This window comes from Gadus macrocephalus, chromosome 12 (assembly GCF_031168955.1).
Source record: "Gadus macrocephalus chromosome 12, ASM3116895v1".
In the NCBI taxonomy this organism is placed as follows: Eukaryota; Metazoa; Chordata; class Actinopteri; order Gadiformes; family Gadidae; genus Gadus; species Gadus macrocephalus.
The window spans coordinates 19,693,369-19,715,970 of record NC_082393.1 but is presented as its reverse complement, the minus strand read 5'-3'; the positions used below and the strand labels follow the sequence as shown (position 1 = coordinate 19,715,970).

Sequence of the window (22,602 nt, the reverse complement as noted above, 5' to 3'; positions counted from 1 at the left end):
CATCGTCTGGATATTCCAGATAAAAGGACAACATTAATTTACTTGTTATTAGCACAGCATTGTTAAATAGTTGTTTTTCATATTCTCAGTCAACGATCAAATAGAGCTCAACCAAATGTTTCCTGGAATAAACAAAACAATCTGCTCAAAGCGCAGCAGAATAATTTTCATAATATAAATTGTAATTGTAATTGTGGCATAAAATGAATAAATCGTATTGGAAAATATTGTTTGACTAACGGGACAGCCGTTAAATTCCTGACTTTTTATTGATCATCATTGTTTGTTTATCATGTCTTATCATGGTCACGTATGCAAGCGCAAAGAATCGTAACCAACCTGCAGTGGTGTATCATCAGTTCATATGCGTCGATAAGTTCACCAAACACACCCCTGATAATGTCTCGTGCTGATTTATCAATTTATTACAGATAAACAATAAAATAACCCCCAACGAAGCGCTGATACCAATACAATAATAAATGTCCCTCTTGCAGTTCGCTTCCCTTTTGTACTTCCTCTTATCCAGTGCACCTTATCTTTCATGGAAGAAAAGCCCTTCCCAGCAGAGGCAAGGATAGAGAGAAAAAAGAACAATGTCGAATACAGTGAGCTAGCTCTCCATGTGCCACGGTCCTTATCGCAGTTGAGTTTGGACTTGTATCATTACATGCCCATAGTGCATGTTAACTTGAAAGGGCTTTGCAAGCCATTACTGGCAGAATAATAGCAGCAGCAGTAGCAGTAATAGTTGTTGTGTCATTTTGTTAACGTTTGACTCTCTTGCATGCCAGGGAGTAATAAGTGGTTATAATTCAGTGGTAAAGGTGTTCGACGCCAAAGGAACTTGGTTCGATCTCAGATGAAGCGTGATTTTGATGCCTCAGGTATTGTTGTTTCAGGGCTAGGCATGACTTGAAGACAGTTCGGTAAACGGACATGTTGCTCTGGAAGTGAAGCATCTGCCGAATCCAGTAAAATAAATGGTGTTGGTGGAATGGTAAAGAAGCCACGCATACAGGGTCTGACTTATCTCCGATAGGTCACTCATCTCCGATTAGTCAGACCGATAAAACTTTATATGGGTTGCCTCGACCACTCTATGTGTTGAAGCAGAACCTAGTCAGAACTTGCGTTAGCACTACGAATGGGTGGTCCAATGAGGTACTAACGTTAGCTCTAATATTGTGGGTTCTAATAAGGTAATAGAGTCAATTAATTAACATCATCCCCCAGTGTACACAGCCTAACTGTAGCAACTTGACCGAGCCGACTGACCCCTGCCCGCTTCTTTTTCACTATACCTCACAAAAGGAGTCTTCTAGATGTCGGCGGAAGCCAGTAAGCACTGCCTGTTCCTACCAAACTTCTGTGGGACTGTGTCTCTCGCTACTATCAACAAAGTCTAATTATAGTCTCTTGGGAGCGCAGCCGATTCTGTGTTCTCCATGGGTCCTTGCGTCATTGGCACGTTTAGGAACCATGGAGGAACCATGTAGCCCACAGCGAGTAAAAGTCATGTATTTATCTTTATTTCTGTTTTATTTATTTTCAAGCCCGCGTTCGGGGGGTTGACCCTTCCCCTCCTAAGCGCCGTGGTGGGAGTGGATACATGTGCGCACTGGGCCGTGACCTGTGTTTGTGTTGGCAGACGTTTCCACATCCACATCTGTTTCCGTTTATTTTCCTTTTTTACAATCCCCTTTAACCTTTTACAACGTTGTTTACATCTTTGCACCGCAAATGTTTTGGTTTAGTATGTTGTTACAGTTGGGCATGTAAGAAAATAAAGACACTTTCAATGTGAATCCTTTTTTGGTTGGTATCCCCTTGTCACTGCCATGTAAAAAACCTTCATATTCTAAATATCTGTGTAAAATACTACTTGATGAACATGGTTATCCCAAGGGGATATGTATATATATATATATATATATATATATATATACACAGACACACATATATATATATATATATATATATATACTGTATATACACACAGACACACATATATATATATATATATATATATATATATATATATATATATGGAGACGAATAGCCCTCTTCCTGGAGGGGATTATGAAGTATTATAATCAGTGATTACGATTAATTGAGTCCTCCCATTATTATTGGAGGGGGAAATTGGGAGCATCCCTAACATTTGTCCATGCACAGTAAATAATATTCCTTTATTTATTTGTTATTGAAACAAAATTATGCATGCACACTTACAATTCTAAATAATTGCATTAGAACATATTTCACTCAACTGCTGTTGTTGCATAACACGTAACATTATCGCAATACAATATATATAGTCTAGTCCTTCTTCCCTTTCTATTATCCTTAGGTATTAAACAGTGGGGAAAATCAAGTTGAATATGAATCATAAGGAATAAGAGCCCGACTGTGATTATTTGTATCTCTCTAGCCATGAAGGAAACACCAAGCGACGTCCAGAGTGAAATGTTGCTGTTGTGTTTATAAAAGCCCAAAATATGACATGTTTTTTAAGGAACACCAAAACACACACACACACGCACACACACTTGATTAGTTAGCTATATGTACAGGTCGCAATAAATACAAAAAGTTGTTCGCATTTTTGGTAATTTTTTATGTAATTTACTTCAATACGTACAGGTAGAGTCTATATTATGATCATTCCCAGCATGGAAAATGAATTCATCTTAAAAAGGTATTCTCAAGATAGGACACTAGACTGGTCAATCTGTGTCCTGTCAAATCCTGAACTCTTCAATTTCCAAATTCCATTTAAATTAACTTGAAATACTCTTACACTGTTCACATTCAGATGGTTCCTTTTTATGCATCACTGTTTCCACACTTAATTTTATAATGATAAAATGCATTTTTTTTTTTTTAGGTCTGTTTAGGTCACTTAGAAATGTTGATACACTTGTATTGGGGTATGATAGCATGGACTAGGTGCCCTTGTGATAAATCTAATTGAAACATGCAGAGATTTTATCATTACACTCAAATTATATCATTAAAATTGTGTTATTAATCTAACCACACAGAAACATCTCTATAGAGCCATTGTTCCTTGGTTCTTGGTGATAAGCAGTGCTTGAAAGGTTATTACTTGTGATTATAAGATTGTGTTCTCCTGGATGATAAATCAGATCTATGAGGATAATGAATGCGGTTGTCATATATAATAACAAATGGTGCTATTTGCGAAAATAAACGTGTTTTCTTTATAATAATATAAGTTAAGTTAATGATCCATGCAGTTTAAAGTTTTTTAAACCTATATGAAGACTTATAGACTTAAAGAAAAGAGACTACGTTTTTTTCTTTCAAACTGGGCTCGGAAGACATAGGATCTATTGGTATTAAACTAGAAACCATGGCAGTTTTATTGCTTTTATGAGAAAGAATAGTCTGAAACCTCACCAGGATATCTATAACGAGACGAAGATATACTATTTAAAGGGGAAACAAATTTTGGTTGTATATGTGAAAGCTTTTCTTAGCACTCACTCTCCACCCACTTGTTAGCAACTTGCAAAATACTGTAAGACTCCCCTCCCCGCTGGTAACCAAGGTGCCTAACCATCAAGATGATGACCAACTGCCCATTCCCATGACCTGGGAAGTTCTCTGGAACCCAAAGCCTCTTGGTTCCACACAACACAACGTACTGACTCAACTTCATGTTTCTGTGGGTCATGTCTTTCTGTGTGTTTGTGGGTGTGTGTGCGTGTGTGGGTGTGTGTGTGCGTGTGTGTGTGTGTGTGTGTGTGTGTGTGTGTGTGTGTGTGTGTGTGTGTGTGTGTGTGTGTGTGTGTGTGTGTGTGTGTGTGCCTGTGAGAGAGACATAACCTAGCTTTGATGAATAAATCAAATGTTGAAATATTACTGGAAGCGGGTCAATGCACATATTCACTGTGGATTGATTTGACAGTGAATTGCTCTGGAAATACCAGAGAAAAGGTCCAAAGACCTTTGCCAAATGCTTAGTTTTTGGATGATGTTTAGGTCTTACCACAGCATTTGTGTATTCCATCTTGTTTTCCTCATCACTTTGTGGGCCTAGTCCTAGTAAAACTTAAATGTCATGTCATGTGGTAAACATTAAGTGTTAGTGTTGTAGTTTTCAACATATTATTTAAACTATCAAGGCCATTACAATGACAAATAGAGAGAGATAACTTTTTCTTCATGTTAAGGAATGTAATCTTGATTAACTGCTTTCAATAAAACCTTTTTTTATTATTTTTTTGAAAATAGCTCCTCCTTGTGTTTTTCCTTGTAATAAAACGAAATGATACCCATACAGATGAAGACCATTTCAGAACGATTCTAGGGTGGGGGAAGGGGGGGATGTTCAAAGCCCATGCATTATCCATCCAACCAAAATGACTGTATAACATCTTTATGTTAATCAGGGTTTTAATCAGCTTTTACCTTTAAAACCAAATCCAAGCTTAATAGTGAATTTAATACTCCTTCCACCGAGATGGATAGGCTTTAGTTGACCAGGATCTCCTGGTACTGCTCGGACCGCAGGAAGCGCCCGAAGGAGTCCTTCTCCATCAGGGCAAAGATCCTCTTTTGGGCCAGGTCAAAGGTCGCCGGGGAGAGGTCCACCAGGTTTCTCAGGGTTACGTCCTTGGTGACATGGTCAATGTTGACCTGTGAGTTGTTGTGTGTATGTAGAGTGAAGGGGAACGGAAATATAATTTAATTGGATACTGTGATTATGTGATAAACACCTAGCCTGGAGACTATCATGATCACGTGACATCACATTCTGATTTGCTACATGCGCAATGCCAAATCCAGGCGGAAGAACACGTAAATGTATTTTCCCCGGAGAAACGGAGCTAGTGCCTCCTCTTGTTCTTGTTTAATAGTTGTTATTGAGTCTATTTCTGCAATAACTGCACTTATGGCTGTGTTTACCCAACTGATGTTGTTGGGTAAGCCCCTACTGTGTTTACCCAACAACCAAGGCTCGTGGTTGTTGTTTTGGGAGCGACGCCAAACTCTTTTGCCAGCAGCGGCCTGTATTATACATCATCAACTAGGCCCCGTCCCTTATTTGCCCGATTCCATTGTAATTTCAGGAAATCGGTGTGGGCGGCTAGAGGTCCAGACTGATCTGTGTAGCGAAACAGAATGTGAGGTCATGTGATCAGGTGGGTGTCCAGGCTGGTTATCACCACCATAATCAAGTGATTTTCGCAAAAAAGAAAAGTTGAGACCATAACTGCTCTACAAGTTGGCATGTGCTCTTAAAGTGCTCTACTTGACGAAATTTCCTGGCGACAGTTTATTATCCACTCAGTAACACTGTTTTTTAAAATGGCTATAAATCCATGCTCTGGTCAAAATTTGTTTATGTGTGGTTATGGTTATGCATGTCTTAAATGTGTGTGTCTGTGTGTGTGTGTGTGTGTGTGTGTGTGTGTGTGTGTGTGTGTGTGTGTGTGTGTGTGTGTGTGTGTGTGTGTGTGTGTCTGTGTGTATCTGTGAGTGCTTATGTTTTAATGGGCTTTTATCTCTGACATCCTTTGTAGCACATTAAAACGAGTAGGTTATGACCAGATCCTGAAAAATAAACATCGCTAAACGTTTCCCCATTTTGTTGATTTGTTGTTGCAAATGTGTATGTGTATAAAATACTTTCAGCGGCCCTTCTTGTTTATTATTATCGTTATGATAGGTTTACATTCGCTCGAGGAATGGAAGTCCTCTGTTCTGACCTCTCTTGGTCCCTCAGCCTGGATGAAATCCTCGTAGATCTTCTTGGCCTTGGCGGCCATCTTGACTGGGTTCTTGGTCTTCTTGAAGTCCTCACACGCCACCCAGAACTCAATGTTCTCCTCACTGAACTCAGACTGCAGGAAGGTACGGAAGGCATGCACACCATCTGAGAGAGAGATAGAAGGACAGCAACAGTGAGAGACAGAGACAGGCGGAGAGAGGAGGAGAGTGACCCAGAAAGACAAGAGGAGAGGGAAAAGAAAGAGGGGAAGAGAGACAGCAGGGGAAAGAGGCAGAAAGACATGCAGAGAGACATGCAGAGAATGACGAGGAGGGAGACAGACAGACAGTAGGGGAGCAATACAAAATGAAAACGATGGAGAGAATAGAATGGAGAGAACAAACAAGCAGAAACATAAGAGACTACATGGGCTTCTACCATTCAGAGACAAACATTCATAGTTTGTTGTTTTCCTCTTGCTCCAGCTCTGTTTCAGTGGAAATTGGGAACCTAACCACGCACCAATCGTTTAAGTAAATAAACTATTAACCACATTGGATGAATATTACATTTGATCGACTGGCATGGTGCTGACTCAGAAGGTATTCAGATTTCATAATACTCAATAACCGCAGCAAAAATCCACAGGAAAAGTACGGTATAAAGGTCAGCACTGGAACAATACCAACCAGAATACTTCCCTTTGTTTGGGTGCCTAACCACACACCAAGTCCCACACACCAAACAAGGAGATCCAGAATGATGTTTTGCAAGAATGAGAGTAACTGCAATGGACTAAAAGCCTAGTGTTTATTCTAAAGCCAGGAGAACTCACATACTCATTTCATAAGCTAATGTTATTGTGTAGGCATTTCTAAGAGAAAACAATATCTATTGTGTTAAAAAAAAACTATTCTGCCAAAGACAAGCCCTCAACTATTACTTCAAGATTGTATCTACAATCTAAGCAGCTCTATAACCCGGTTCAAAATGACTCTCAGCAGCAAAAAGACGAAAATATGAATGTAGTAGTATTTTTTGTTCTGTAGTAGTGTTTGAATTTTTTATTTCTGTTTCCTGCCTTCGGACAGTTTCCCATGAGATGGTTTGTGCAAGAGACGTCACACTTGGCAGGCATTTAGATGTCGGTAACAGCACAATTACAATGTTGATCAAGAGGATATGATACATTTAATGAACCAGCTTTGCTGTATAGTTACTTTACTAAAGACTAAGCATAGCCGATTTGTTTTAGTACACATCTAAGAAGCTATATTAACGGAAGGCGATGGTTCCGGCTGGCTCGGATACCATATGAGGCACAGCCTATATTCTGAAAAATTATTATTTCTACGGGAAATTATTTGGCGGACATCAATTTATTGCATAGACCGGAGAATCGGCTGGCTACGTGTAACTCAATGCAGATGGTGAACTTGGCTTGCAAGAGTGGTATAGACATCATTCAATATTCATGAAGCCCTTCATCGTGGTTGGTCTAGGGTGCTGTAGGTCCTATTTAAAGTACCATCTGTTTATCGATCAGCTTTTAGTGAGTGAAATGCTCTGTGAATATCTTTTCCGGTTGACAGTGCCTGTCCCTTTCAGAACGCTGCCAGCTCATTCCTTGGTATCGAAAATGTGAGATGCAATGTCCTAATGTCTTAGGAAAAACCTGTCACGGTAATTGGCCCGTGAGGTCATTGTGTTTATATGAAGTTCACAATGTGTCCCGTTTTCCTGTAGTTATAGTCGACCTGAACAAGGTGTCTGTTTGCCCGTGTGATTGTCTTGTTGCTGGGATACAACCTGATGGCAAGCTACCCAACCTCATCTTCCAACACCAGGAATAGTTGAGCTAATGAGCACCAAAACATTTAGTTCCAAATTAACTCTTAAAGAGGCTGGATGTTTGTTTGTTCAGGCTTACTACAGCATTATAGCCTATTTATATTTTTGGCAGTTATTTATTTTAACATTTTGATTCTTAACATATGCTCTTAAATCATTGAAATGGGAAGACATCTGATCCTGGTCAACTCTGGCCCCTCCCTCTCTTTTAATATTGCTTGTAACTATATTACGATGGGTAACATTTTACATAAGGGTACATTAATGAACCATTAAGTAACATTAGTTAATGAAGTAATAACCATTATTATGAGCATACGGGCAAGCGTTATAGTAGGGTTAACTCTAACCCTATAATAATGTATAAATTAATAACTTAGGTAACATGATCACCGTTATTAACCATGAACACCATTAGTTTATTATTAGCTGACACATTCGTTAACTGTTTATTAACTGTTGTATAATGCTTATTACTGCAGTAACTAATGTTAGTTAATGGTAAATACATTTACCCTTATTGTAAGGGTTAGGGTTAGTGCTAGTGTTACCAAACTATGTTGCCATCAAACAGTGGTTAATCCCAGATAAATCACTGACAGGTGAAGAACAAATGTTAATGTTAAAGCTCCTGCAGACCAATAAACACTGCACGAGGTTGTGTTGCTCAGTGGTTGTGTATAGCTGCTCACCATAACCATCGTAACAAATCTAGACTGCTCTCTGGAGACGGTCCTCCAAACAGAAACGTTACTAAAACCCTTAATGGAAAACACACGTCTCACGCGCGCCCCTTATCTCTCTTCCTCTTTCTCCTTTCAATCTTTGTGCCACCATTGTGTGTGTGGGGGTGTGTGTGTGTGTGTGTGTGTGTGTGTGTGTGTGTGTGCGTGTGTGTGTGTGTGTGTGTGTGTGTGTGTGTGTGTGTGTGTGTGTGTGTGTGTGTGCGTGTGTGTGTGTGTGTGTGTGTGTGTGTGTGCGTGTGTGTGTGTGTGTGTGTGTGTGTGTGTGTGTGTGTGTGTGTGTGTGTGTGTGTGTGTCTGTGTGTTGTACGTGAGAGATACCCTGCCCTTTCTCATTTTGCGGTTGTTGTTATAATAGCAAGGATACAGAACAACTTTTTTCCATGGAAGCTAGACAGACCATTTTAAATGTTCACTCTGACAAGGAGACATTTCATTTGCCAGTAGCCATGACATTACATTGCATGTTGACTCACATCTGGAAAATTGTATTGATTTCGTTCTTCTTGTGAGTTTATGCATACCTCCTTGAAAAAGAATAGTTCACGGTTGCTCTGGTGCTCTCGTATTATCTATTTGTCCCAGGTGTAAACAAGATATTCAGTCATCGCTTCGTTGCAGGCAAATAGGGACAATTGTTTGCCCCAGTTGTAGCTCTGCGTTTCTGGCAGGGCCCAATATTTACTCAACCTATCATCAATCCTCATCCCTTACACGATGAACTGCTATCTCCATTTAGTGTTTTCACAAGCTAATCCTAACTTGTTAGACAAATCAACACTTACATTTTACAGCTATTAGATCTTGTAAGTAAACACACCCCACATACTGCGGCGTGTATAAGTGTTTCAGTTAGATACTTTAAACATTCAGTTGGAAAATGATGCACAACTTCAAGCATGTAGCGAAAATAAAAAATGTCTCAAATATTTGGAATTTAGTCAGGTGGCCAAGCTTTCATTTAAGATGGAAAACCAAACTAAAATTCCCTCTGAAGCCCTGCTACCTGACCCCGGCACATTAACTCTTAGTAAATTCCACAATGGCTGAGAGGATGTGAGTACATGGGAATCCAAAGCGATACATCACGTCGAACTGCCCTCATGGTTGAGATGATGCAGGCTCTTCCAAAAAGGCTGACGTACGTACTGTAGCCCCGCTGCCAAACGTGATGTAATGAATCAAAACTTTACCCTTTAAGTGAAGTCAAATGTTTTATTTTTTTTTATTGGGATTTTTCCATTCCTATATTCCATCTAAAAGGATGTGCTGTGAAATATACAGTACAATATGTGCAGAGAAATGTTTTGCTCCAAAAGAGCCCAAGGACTAAAACTACAAAGATGAACAATATGCTTGGATAGGATATTTACAGTTCAATCTACAATGTCATGAAGATTGTCATGGCATGGAGAAGTATATTTGTACGCATCATCAAGAAGCCTCAAATATAAGTGAGTTAAAACATTCTATCTAGCAAACAAATACTATTTGATTGCAATTTATTTAGGGCTTGCTGGCATTTGGTTACAATCTAAATCCAGTGTCAATTTTGGTGTGTGCGTGTGTGTGTGTGTGTGTGTGTGTGTGTGTGTGTGTGTGTGTGTGTGTGACTCACAATTGCTGGTCAACACATGGTCCAGGCACTCCCGCCATTCAGCAATTTCTTCTGCAGTCGGCCTGGAAGTGAACAAAAGCCACCGTGAACACCAATATACTCCAGTGTGCCTTGATTAAGGACATCTTTACCAGCAATAGTTAGCATCCATAGCAACATACAGTGAAGCTTACCACTGCAGCATTAATTTAAATAACAGCACCCCCTGGAGTAGCTTATTCAGCATGTACCCCACTTACAAACAATGATTCAATTTGCGCTCACGGTAACATTCATCAAAATTATCCTTGTTTTGAAATTGAAATGTTTACTGCAGTGCTTTGGGCATATTCATTTCTGAGATGTAAAGTAACAATCGGGTTGACAGTTGTATATTGTGGCAACCCGTCCCCAACCCCTCGGGCTGGAGGGCCCAGGGGAGTGGTGGTGGAGGGCGTGTACCGGCGGCAGCCAACAGAGGGAGCCAGAGGCCGGCACCCCCGACACACTAATGAGGGGGATGGGAAACACCTGGGGCGGGGAGTGAAACACACTGTTAACCTGCGCTTTCCTGGTTCCCAAAGCAGAGTTGGTGCGAGACGCTGGGAGTGTAACCAGACCCACGAACGAGCGAAGGGAGGAGAACCGCGCCGCACTCGGACCGAGCGGACCCGCCAGAGAAAGCCCTACCCTTGATTTACTGTTTCCTAGCTCACGGAGCTAGAGTATGATTTTCATTGCCCTCCGGGGAGATCGCTGTTCAGAGGAATAAACGCCCACCGGGCTTTGAACCAGCCGCCCAGTGTGGTGATTCCTTGCCTCACCCAGACATTCTCGGGCCCGGGTTGCCACATATGGTGGAGAATGCAGGCAATTTGACCTCGCTACGGATTACAAGGAATCACCCGCCCAACCCCGATGCAGAACCCAGAAGCCGCCGCCGCCGTGGCCGCTGCACAGCGGCACCAGCGAGACACCGCGGAGAGCCTCACTCTTCTCCGAGAGGCGGTGATAAGGCTCACACAACAAGCGGTGTGCGAGGCGCCGACGGCCGCGCCAACCAGCCGCCTTACCAAGCTCGGACCGGACGACGACGTGGAGGCGTACTTGGAGGTATTCGAGAGGACGGCCCGACGGGAGCAGTGGCCGGAGGACCAGTGGGCGCACATCCTGTCTCCCTTTCTTACCGGACCTGCCCAACAGGCCAGCCAGGACCTGACGCCGGAGCACGCCAGCCAGTACCCGACCCTGAAGCAGGCCATCCTGGCCTATTATGGTCATAGCCTCGCCGCCAGAGCCCAGCGCTTCCATGTCTGGCGATTCGACATGCGAGGCGCGGTGCGCGCGCAGATCTCCCAGCACGGACGGCTGATACGGAGGTGGCTCACTACGGGAGAAGGACCCAGCACCCTGGATCGGGTCCTTATAGACAATACCATCCGTCAGCTCCCCCCAGACGCACGGAGAACCTTCGCGCACCACCACCCCGACACTGTGGATGAGCTGATCCGACAGTTGGAAAACTGGCAGGTGGCTCAACAGATGGGGGGCGGGCCCCGGACCCCGTCGCGGGCCGCCGAGCCGCGTGGGGACCCGCGAGGCCCCGCGAGGCCCGGGTGCTGGGCAACAGGGGGTCCCACCGAGACCACAGAGCGTCGCCCCGGGGCTCCGGGAGGACCGACGATGCTACACTTGTGGACAAACCGGACACCTAGCCCGACAGTGCACTGGGAACCGGGACGTGTCCATGCCGTCGGCCTTCGCCGATGGGGGACGACCAGGACCGTGTCTGCTGACCAACTGCTGGGCCCACCAGACGTCCGGAGCCCCAACTATCCCGGTGAGGGTGGGGAATAAGGACACGGAGGCCCTACTAGATACCGGCAGTGTGGTCACCCTCCTACGCCCAGACCTAGAGGGGGGACGGAAGGGCGAGCCAATAGAAGTCGCGTGCGTCCACGGGGACACCCGCACCTACGACACGTGCCACGTGGTCGTGAGGACCCCCCGAGGGGTGTACGTGACGCGGGCCGGGATCGTGCCCAACCTGCCTGTACCCCTGCTCATCGGCAGGGACTGCCCCATGCTCACCCGCCTGCTGAACCCCGGCCCGAGTTCCCGGCTCCGGCGAGATCCATCGCGTCGGACCGGGCGGACGGTCCGACCCGCTTACGGGGCTCGGCCGGTCCCCGGAACCCCAGCGGAGACGTCGGAGGAGGACGGCGGGACCGAAGGGGACGGACCCACCCCGCCAGGCACCCCAGCGCGCTCGGCGGGAGGGTCCCACCGAGTGGAGACGGCGGGACCGCCCTTGGACACCCCGGACACCCTGACGGCAACCGAGCAGTCCGGTCCACCGGGAGGCTCCGAGAGCTCCCCGCTCACCGAGTTCTCGGATTTTCTCCCGACCGGGGGGGGGGAGAACGCATCGACCCGGACAGTTCGCCAGCGCCCAGCTACAGGATGACGCCCTAAAGCACGCCTGAAGCCACGTCCTCGCCCATGAGGGACAAGCGAGGGATTCGGTGAGTCGCCTCCCACACCCTCACTTCAGCACCAGGGGGGGTTTTATTATATCGGGTCGTAGAAAAAGGGGGAGAAGTGGTAGAACAATTACTAGTACCCCGGCCCTACATTAGTAAGGTGCTATTCATGGCCCACTCCCACCTGTTAGGGGCTCACCTAGGCATGGATAAAACCAGGGAAAGAGTGCTAGCACGGTTTTACTGGCCCGGGGTGAAAGGGGATGTAGTCCGCTATTGTCAGTCCTGCCCGGAATGCCAGCGTACGGCCCCGAGACCCACAGCACGAAACCCCCTGATCCCCATGCCAATCATTGAGGTCCCCTTTGAGCGGATAGCACTGGACATTGTCGGCCCACTCCCGAAGACCAGCAGGGGACATAGATACATCCTGGTTATTGTAGATTACGCCACCAGATATCCCGAGGCCCTTCCCCTCCGCGCCGCCACCACCAAGGCAGTAGCCAGGGAGCTAATGCTCCTGTTTAGCCGGGTGGGGATAGCCCGGGAGGTATTAACGGACCAGGGGTCCTGTTTCATGTCCCGGGTCATGAAACAACTGCTCAGTCTCCTCCAGGTCTCCCAGCTCCGGACCTCGGTGTACCACCCACAGACCGACGGGTTGGTAGAGCGCTTCAATAAGACATTAAAGCAGATGCTAAAGAAGGTCATGGACGCTGACGGGAAAAACTGGGACCAGCTCCTGCCCCATGGACTCTTCGCAGTCCGCGAAGTACCCCAAGCCTCGACAGGGTTTTCCCCCTTCGAGCTGTTATACGGGAGAAGACCCCGAGGGCTCCTCGACCTCGCCAAGGAGGCGTGGGAGAGTCGACCCTCCCCCCATCGCACCCTGGTTGACCATGTGGAGCAGGTGAGGGACCGCATGGCCCAGGTCTGGCCCATCGTCCGGGACCACCTCCGGCAGGCCCAGCAGGCCCAGGCCCGGGTCTACAACCGCGGGGCCCAGCTACGCCTGTTCTGACCCGGAGACCTGGTCATGGTGCTGATCCCGACGTCTGAATGTAAATTCTTGGCCAAGTGGCAGGGCCCGTACGAGGTCATGGAACAGGTGGGGTCAGTGAACTACCGGGTGCGGCAGCCCGGGAGACGAAAACCCACCCAACTCTACCACGTCAACCTTCTGAAGCAGTGGAGGGCGAACCCGACCCCGACGGCGCCGGCTACCCTCGCCCTGGCCGCCCGGTGCGACATACCGGTCGTCCCCTTGGGGGAAGATCTCAGCCCCGCCCAGAAGCAGGACCTTGAGGAGGTCATCCTCCAGCACCAGGATGTCTTCTCCGAGCTGCCCGGGGGAACTACCATAACGCAACACAACATCAAAACGGCGCCCGGCATCACGGTGCGCGTCCCCCCCTACCGGGTCCCAGAAGCCCGGCGGAACGCCATCCGGGAGGAAGTCACCCGTATGCTTCGTCTCCGCGTCATCGAGGAGTCCCGCAGCGCCTGGTCCAGTCCGGTCGTCCTGGTCCCCAAACCCGACGGCAGTTTCCGGTTCTGCAACGACTTCCGGAAACTCAACGAGGTGTCCGAATTCGACGCCTACCCCATGCCCAGGGTGGATGAGTTGATCGAGCGGCTGGGACCGGCCCGCTACCTCACCACCCTGGACCTCACTAAAGGGTACTGGCAAGTGCCACTCACCCGGACCGCCAGGGAAAAAACGGCGTTCGCAACCCCGGGGGGGTTGTATCAGTACACGGTCCTGCCGTTCGGTGTCCACGGCGCCCCGGCGACCTTCCAGCGAATGATGGACCAGATCCTGCGGCCTCATCAGGCGTATGCGGCCGCGTACATCGACGACATCATTATTCATAGCGCCAGCTGGGACATACACGTCCGACAGCTGAGGGCGGTCCTGGCGGAGCTGAGGAAGGCCGGTCTCACCGCCAACCCCGCCAAGTGCCGCCTGGGGCTGGAGGAGACGGCGTACCTAGGGTACCGGGTGGGACGGGGGAACGTCAGGCCTCAGGACAGCAAGGTCGCCGCCATCCGGGACTGGCCCCGGCCCACCACCAAGAAGCAGGTGAAGTCGTTCCTGGGCCTGGTAGGGTACTACCAGAGGTTTATCCCCGGCTTCGCCACAATGGCGAGCCCCCTGAACGAGCTGACCCGGAAGGCTTTGCCTGACCGGGTGAAGTGGTCGGAGGCAGCAGAGGGTGCCTTCGAAACCCTGAGGAGCGCCCTCTGCTGCGAACCCGTCCTAATAACCCCTGACTTCTCTCTGCCCCTTATAGTCCACACAGACGCGTCCGAGGTGAGGCTAGGAGCGGTACTCTCCCAGGTACGGGCGAGAGAAGAACACCCGGTGACATACATCAGCCGGAAGCTCCTCCCCAACGAGAGGAATTACTCCACCGTGGAGAAGGAGGCCCTGGCCATCAAGTGGGCCCTGGACAAACTAAGATATTACCTCCTGGGACGGGAGTTCACGTTGGTGACCGACCACGCACCGCTGAAGTGGATGGCCGGCGCGAAGGACACAAACGCCCGGGTGACGAGGTGGTTCCTGGCACTCCAGGACTACAGGTTCCAGGTGGACCACAGGCCGGGCAGGGAACATGCCAACGCCGACGCCCTGTCCCGCCGAGACATGTGCCTAGGGGCGGTCGGAGACTACCAGGGGCGTGAAGCAGCGGTGGAGGAGTGTGGCAACTCGTCCCCAACCCCTCGGGCTGGAGGGCCCAGGGGAGTGGTGGTGGAGGGCGTGTACCGGCGGCAGCCAACAGAGGGAGCCAGAGGCCGGCACCCCCGACACACTAATGAGGGGGATGGGAAACACCTGGGGCGGGGAGTGAAACACACTGTTAACCTGCGCTTTCCTGGTTCCCAAAGCAGAGTTGGTGCGAGACGCTGGGAGTGTAACCAGACCCACGAACGAGCGAAGGGAGGAGAACCGCGCCGCACTCGGACCGAGCGGACCTGCCAGAGAAAGCCCTACCCTTGATTTACTGTTTCCTAGCTCACGGAGCTAGAGTATGATTTTCATTGCCCTCCGGGGAGATCGCTGTTCAGAGGAATAAACGCCCACCGGGCTTTGAACCAGCCGCCCAGTGTGGTGATTCCTTGCCTCACCCAGACATTCTCGGGCCCGGGTTGCCACAATATGTCCATGGCTGTTGATGTTCGATTTGTAGCTTATTGATATGGACCTTTTAAAAGGTAGAGATGAGAACATATCAGAATAGGGTAACGTTTTTGACCCATCTGTGTCTGGTTAAGATTAAGACGTAACTTGTCGTTGCAGTTATCTGTTACCTCACTTCAAATCAAACATGAAATATCCATGGATTTCCAGTCAGTACCACTCATTCAAACACTTTATCATGATTACCACCGATATTCCACTAGATTATAACATTGTTGTGATGCTGGGCGATGATGACCTTATATTTCAATGATTATTTTCTGAGAATACTTTGAAACTGTGTAGGGGATTAATGGCTTCTCCATTTGATCCCTATAGTAGTACTAAAAAGGGCTTTCTATCCAGCTAAACTACACGTTGGTACTGGAATGGACTAGCAGGACACGAGAAACAACTAATCATGTCAATTATACATAAAACAAGAGCGATGTAGGAAGGAAGGAATTACAAAATGCTTTCTGCCCCAAACTTTCTGTTAAAAGTGTCTTTATTCCTTCCGCCGTCTCTCTCTCACTGGCTCACTCTCTTGTCTCCCTTTCCCTAGGCAGTACAGCTGAGTCTCTCTCTCTCTCTCTCTCTCTCTCTCTCTCTCTCTCTCTCTCTCTCTCTCTCTCTCTCTCTCTCTCTCTCTCTCGCTCCTGTGATTTTGCCTTGACATTGTCTGTGGGCACTTACTTTTGCAGCTTCTCCGGTTTCTTCTCGGTTTTCTCCGGATAGGGGATGATCAGGTCTATGGCATTCTGATCGGGCTTCTGCAGCAACACTCCCAACTTAGACTTGATCTCCTTGGCCCTGGAAGACGGAGAGCAGCAGAAACCGATATCATAATTCTTGTTGCGTGACGCAGTCTTTAAATGTTTTGCCTCAAGCTCAGCTCAGGATCTCACTATTAGGGTTTTCTCTTTATTGAACCTACTGAATCTACTGACGTTGGTTGTTATGACACTGGTGCATCTGGATGACGTTTAACAGAAACAGATACAAAAAAGTATATCGGAAAAGCCCATATTATAAATGTTGTACATGTACATTCATAAAAAGTAAGGTATCCAATATTTTGCAACTCTTGATCTACTCTGATCTACATGGCATGATTTTTGTCTAAGTTGTTGCTATTTGCACATCCAGGTGGCGATTGGTTTTGTGGCTACTTTAAGAAAGACAATTCCACTGTCCATTGAGAATTTCACCCCCACAATCATTTGACCAGCGATGGTTTTATATCTGACCTTTTAGGAGCTACTAAACCTATGTTAATGTCTGCTTTTCATGATGTCTTTTGAGAAATGAATACATGTGAAATATGACACAATGTGATCCAGGGTGATGTATATCTTAATAATTAGTTGTTGTTGATCAGGTAATTATATCCTCGGCAGCAGCCTAAAACAGATATACATTGTGTGTAAACCTTTTCTAAACCTTTTCTTTCCTATCTCTAATATCACATTTATCCTAAACAATGTAGTCAAAATCTACATAAGATTCTATTCAGAAACAGAATTGTAAAATATCTAAAATACATATATATATATATAATCTGTAGATTTTTATGTAACTTTTCTTGAAAACTGCTACGTCAAAAAGGGATTTAAATTGCTTGACTTGTTTTCTCTTTGAACCTCATTATTTTATCACGTTTATTTATAAGATCCCAGAAAAAAAAACATGCTATGTAAGTGAAGTACCACTCATTCGGTCTTTAAAGTCATCATTTAAAGTGATGAGCTACCATTGCTGACACTCACCTCACAAGGCAGGTCTGCGGTAAAGCAGCTAATCCTTTACACATACTTGATTAGTCTTTCAAAAGTTGAACAGTGAAAATCCAGTAGACCGTAGTATTTCAGCAACTCCAAGTGTTTCTGAGTGTGGCTGTTTCTTGTCTGAGTGCTTTCAACTCATGGAAGTTATATACAGACCCCCTTTTGGGCTGAGAGGCCACGGCTTAGCCAATCAGATGAGGACCTACTTCACAGGGGAGACGGCAAGCCGGCCTGGGTTAGCCTGTAGAGGGCAGTGCTTTGTCTAGGACCCTGGAAGGCAGAACCAGGGCCACTGTGTTCCGATATCTACCATATTAGTCCCTTGTTGTAACAACATGTTATGACATCAGGTTAATCGTTTCACATTAGGTCATACTCTTCCAAGACTGATCAAGTAGGCAAACACACAGCAAACAAACTGGCTGCGTATAAATGTCCGCCAACATTAAAATGGATACATCACATCATGAGTTGTATGATGTAACACATCTCTTGTGAAGGGAGGAATTACACGTTATGCTATTTCTTATTGATATAATAATGTTAAAAATGTCAATGCTTTTCTTTTGTTTGGGTGTGGGGAGAGTGCTATAAAAGTTGAATTTGATTTCAAGAGAGAAAAATGTCTCACCCACCATGCAAATAAGCATTTAACCTTTAGTCCTTACATTTGTTTCTTCTAAACTCCATATAAGGCAGTGCTGGCTGATAGGGTACGGTAGGGCATTGCACTTCTATTTAAATTGGTCACAACCAAACAACAGAATCATGATTGTCACTCAAGTTGACAGGTGCTGATTATTTTTTTGAGCCGAGACGGATGGTTATTTTATGAGCCAATGCAGAGATGTAGGAAACAGAGAGCAGAACGCCATCGGCCCTCATTTGGCTTTCTTTGGCGTGTCCAATTCTCCACAGAGTTAATATGTATTTAATGAATGCCAAAAATATTCACTTCAAATGTCAACTTTAATGGTGGTTCGTATTCCCATGTCGTTGTTGTTGTTGTTGTTGTTGTTGATTTGTCATAATGTGAAACCTAGAGCCCTGGCGGGTCAATTAGCTGTCATCAGAAGAAAAAGAATCATGGCACTAAGACAAGAATGCATACAGTTTTTGAATGATGTTAATGACATTGAGTTGGACTATATAAGCAAACTGGATGCCACAAGAATGAGAACAAGGATACAATTACAGTATGTTTTTGGCGATATCCTTTACATTTAGTGGGATGATTCTACCTAAATTTAAAGGTAAAATCATCCCATTCTTATTAATATAGCGCCTTTCTAGCAAAATTGCAATTCAAGGTGCTTACCAAAACAATGACAAATAAAGAAAGAATAATAAATAAATAAAATGGTTTAGGAGGATGCTGAGCTAAATAGGTATGTTGAAGGTTTCTTTTAAAGTTGTTCACAGATTGTTATGTCCTCAGCTCCAGAGGCGAGGACCATAGACACTAAATGTCGCCTCCCCATAGGTCTCTATCCTCTCCCGGGCAACAAGGCAAGTGCCAGATGACCTGAGAGATCTAGATGGAGCATACATCAGAAGAATGTCTGAAAAGTATTCTGGGGCTAATCCATTGAGTGTTTTGAACACCAATTATAAAATATATTCTAGAACTGACGGGCAACCAATGAAGGGAGGTGCTCTCCTTCTGGTCTTGGTCAGTACATGTGCTGCTGCATTCTGAACGATCTGTAGCTTATTTATAGCTTTCTTAGGTAGACCAGATGGGAAAACATTCCAGTAATCAAGCCTGTTAGTAATAAAAGCATGCATAAGTCTCTCAGTATCCGTCTGAGAGAGAAACGGTTGCACTTTAGGAATATTTCTAAGGTGATAGGAGGCTGTTTTAGTGACATTACTGATGTGAGATTCAAAATTCAAATCAGGGTCTAAAAGCACACCGAGTTTTTTTGCTAGGGGCTTGGCGTTTTGTGTCATGGATTTTAAGATAGTGCACAGTATCTCTCTCTGGTATAACAGATAATTAAGTTAAGTTATCTTTGTTCAATTGCAGGACATTATCTGACATCCACAGGTTGATATGATCAATGCATTGGACCAGTTATCAATAGTGTTGATGTTATTGAGTGATAAAGAGATGATTAGTATAGTATATCATCGGCATAGCTATGAAAACTAGTCCTGTGTTCTTTGATGACATTTCCCAGCGACAGCATATAGAGACAGAACAACACAAGTCTCCGAATGGAGCCTTGAGGAATCCCCCTTGTTATGCTAGTGTTAGCAGAGGAGTGGACACCGATGGAGACAAAATAGTCTCTGTCTGAAAAGTATGTTCTAAACCTATCTGAAACTAAACCAGAAAGGCCAACACACTTCTGTTAATAACAATGTCATGATCAACTCTATCAAAAGCAGCACTTCAGTTTCAGTTGTTTAAGTATTAATATTGAGAGATTCTTGTCATCCATGTTTATCCTCAGGTCATTAACATCTCTAACAAGCACTGTCTCAGTGCTGTGGTGAGGACACAAGACCCAACTGATAAAGTAGCTAAAAAATAAAATATTTTGTTTTGACTATAATAGGCAATGAAAACTCATAGTGACTATGAGACATCTGTCTTTCGGAAGAGGCGTTAAGTCAAGGTCCTTTCTCCCTGTGGTCACAATAGATCCCAAGCCACTTGTCGCAAGAGTAGGGCTACTAACTAGTGATGGGACGTTTGCGAACGAATCAGTTGGAATGACCAACTGATTCGGTCTGTTCTTTAACAAGAACGGACCGAACTGATTCTTCTCCCTCGTTCGTTCTCAAGACTCGACTCCTCCCAGACCCACTCGTCGCTGACTCGCTGTTCGTTCACTGACTGTGAGTGGTGAAGAGGGAAGAGACTTAGTTAGCGAGCGTAAGATAATACGTTTCAATATCAGTGAAATTGGAAATGCATGCTTTCTTTGTACTTTCTGTGTCATGCCAGATTAATCAAATATTTGAATGTCTCGTCAATCTGTCTCGTTCTTTCATGGTTCGTTCCCCATCCGGGACCCCCACCATTCTTGCTAAATCAAGTCTATTATCTTGCTGATATGTTAAACATCCAATAATGAACTTCACCCCCCACTCAGCTGAGAACCGTGCACTCCATGATTCGATTCACCGCTACTGGAAACTCGACTGAACAACTTGGCGAACTGACCGACGCAAACTGAATCAAGGAAAATAATCATTGAATCCATCACTACTACTAACCGCGGTGTTCTGGCCATAGTCCCACCCAGGCTCTTGTACCAACATGTCCCCCTCATCGTCCCCTGGTATAGTCTCACTCCTCCCCAATTATAGCCAGTGTGTGTGGTGAGGAGTGAAATTATATCCAATTTGTAGTGGATTAGGTGTCATATCCCCATTCTCATACATGGCTGATTAGGACAGTGGTGTTTACTCGCCTTTGAGCAGACAGCCCAAGATAATAAAGGGGAAATCCTCACTTGGTTATCATGACACAGAATGTGACTCCTCTGGTGTCTCATCACGACGTGTAACTTATATGGTAGAATCAGCTTGCTTCCTTCTTTCACAGAACTAAGGGAACAAGACAAAAACAACACCATGATTTGCATCCAAAGCTTTGCTTTGACAAATTTTTAGGTCAAAGGGTCTGTCTTGTGGGTCGCAGTGTTTGTATTCATAGTCTAAACAACATGGATAGATCCATTCTCAATGGAACTCCTTTTTAATTAAACCCAGCTGTGTCTCATCAACTTTGTTATAACGGATCATGAGTTTGTTTAAGCCGTTAGCCAGCTGAATTAGGGGATACAATAGATGAATATCGATCGCAGTTTACAGGAAATAACATGGTGTAATTGCAATCGTAATGCATGAGAGCAAGCAAGTGATAGATGCAATGAAAGTACCTCAAAGCTAAAACTAACGTCAATGTCTTTATGCATTAACTCAATACATTCCATCCTTGTTATTGAGATTATATGAAGTGGAAAATGGCTGTTGCTTAAAGTACTGTACGTGACTCAAATCAAAATCGTTTGTTCTGTAGAACATTTAATTTAAACAAACTCTGAGACCAAGAAACCCCATGAGATCGACATTTCAGGATGGGAACCCAGGAAGTCAAAAAATGAATGTCACCGTTTTCCGAAGCCAAACAATCGGAGAAAAATATTTGGTGACATCACTGGTCGACCATTATGCATCTTCACTGCCAAGCTAAAAGATTGAGTGCAAATGGCTGATGGAAAGGCATTGATTTGTTAGGCTCTTGATTACTCAGGTTACATATAATACAGAGCAGTGTATTAACTTGGCAATGTCTTTTCAAGACAAACACACACGGTCCACGGATGTCTGCACTCTGTAAAGAGCCATGCAATAGAGCTGGTTACACCCAAGTGGGTGCTACATATTGGTGGTGGTTAGTGAGGTCCCCCCTTCACTTTAGGCGTCTTTGAGTGTTATTAATTATTATTCTTCTTCATGTTTAACCTCTGTTTTCCTTTTATTCCTAGTCTGTTTTACATAGTTTTGAATGATGACTATATGCTCTGTAAGGTGACCTTGGGTGTCTTGAAAGGCGCCTCTAAATTAAATGTATTATTATTATTATTATTACATAAGCAGGTTGTGTATTTAGTTTGCCACAAAAAATACCCGCCCTACTTGACAGCACTCTTTATATGAGTTATGACAATAAAGCCATTGAAACATACCAATAAGCACAGCGCCAAACAAACACATGCACACACGCACACAAACGTTGACTAACTCAAAAATTCAACATATTATTAGTTATTGTATACTTCAGGTAAGATAGTGTATGAGGCAACAGTTAAACCTGCATTATGTAGAACTCTGCCTGAAGACACTCTTAACCCATCCACCCACCCACTGGACTCAATGAGCCCAGACATTTATTCTTTACAATTCTTTGAATTTCTTTCCACAGACCAAGAGGTCTGTGGAAAGAAATTCAACAAAAATGTATCAAACGTTTAAACAAAAGTTATAAATGTATAACCATACATTTTTTATTTGTGAGAAAAAATACAGTCAATGGAAATCATGATGTGTCAGATCCACAAAGGCTGTAAACTCCCTCCATGTTATACCAGGAGATCAGCAAATGGATCTTTGCTTGGTCGATTGAAAATCCAGAATGAATCCCTGCCCATCACGACGATAGTACAACAAAGCACCATATTGTCCACTTATGGAGGT

At 45.1% G+C, this 22,602-nt stretch overlaps 1 protein-coding gene across 1 annotated transcript; it reads right to left on the bottom strand.

Annotated features, from left to right (window-relative positions):
* Positions 1-3,712: 3,712 nt before the first annotated feature.
* Positions 3,713-17,530, bottom strand: rgs5a (regulator of G protein signaling 5a). Its single transcript, XM_060066431.1, has 5 exons — positions 17,371-17,530; positions 16,298-16,414; positions 9,956-10,017; positions 5,742-5,908; positions 3,713-4,668 (listed from the first exon to the last, which is right to left on the bottom strand). The coding sequence occupies exons 1-5, from the start codon at positions 17,412-17,414 to the stop codon at positions 4,504-4,506; spliced, it is 555 nt and encodes a 184-aa protein (XP_059922414.1). The 5' UTR covers positions 17,415-17,530; the 3' UTR covers positions 3,713-4,503.
* Between the last annotated feature and the right edge of the window lie 5,072 nt (positions 17,531-22,602).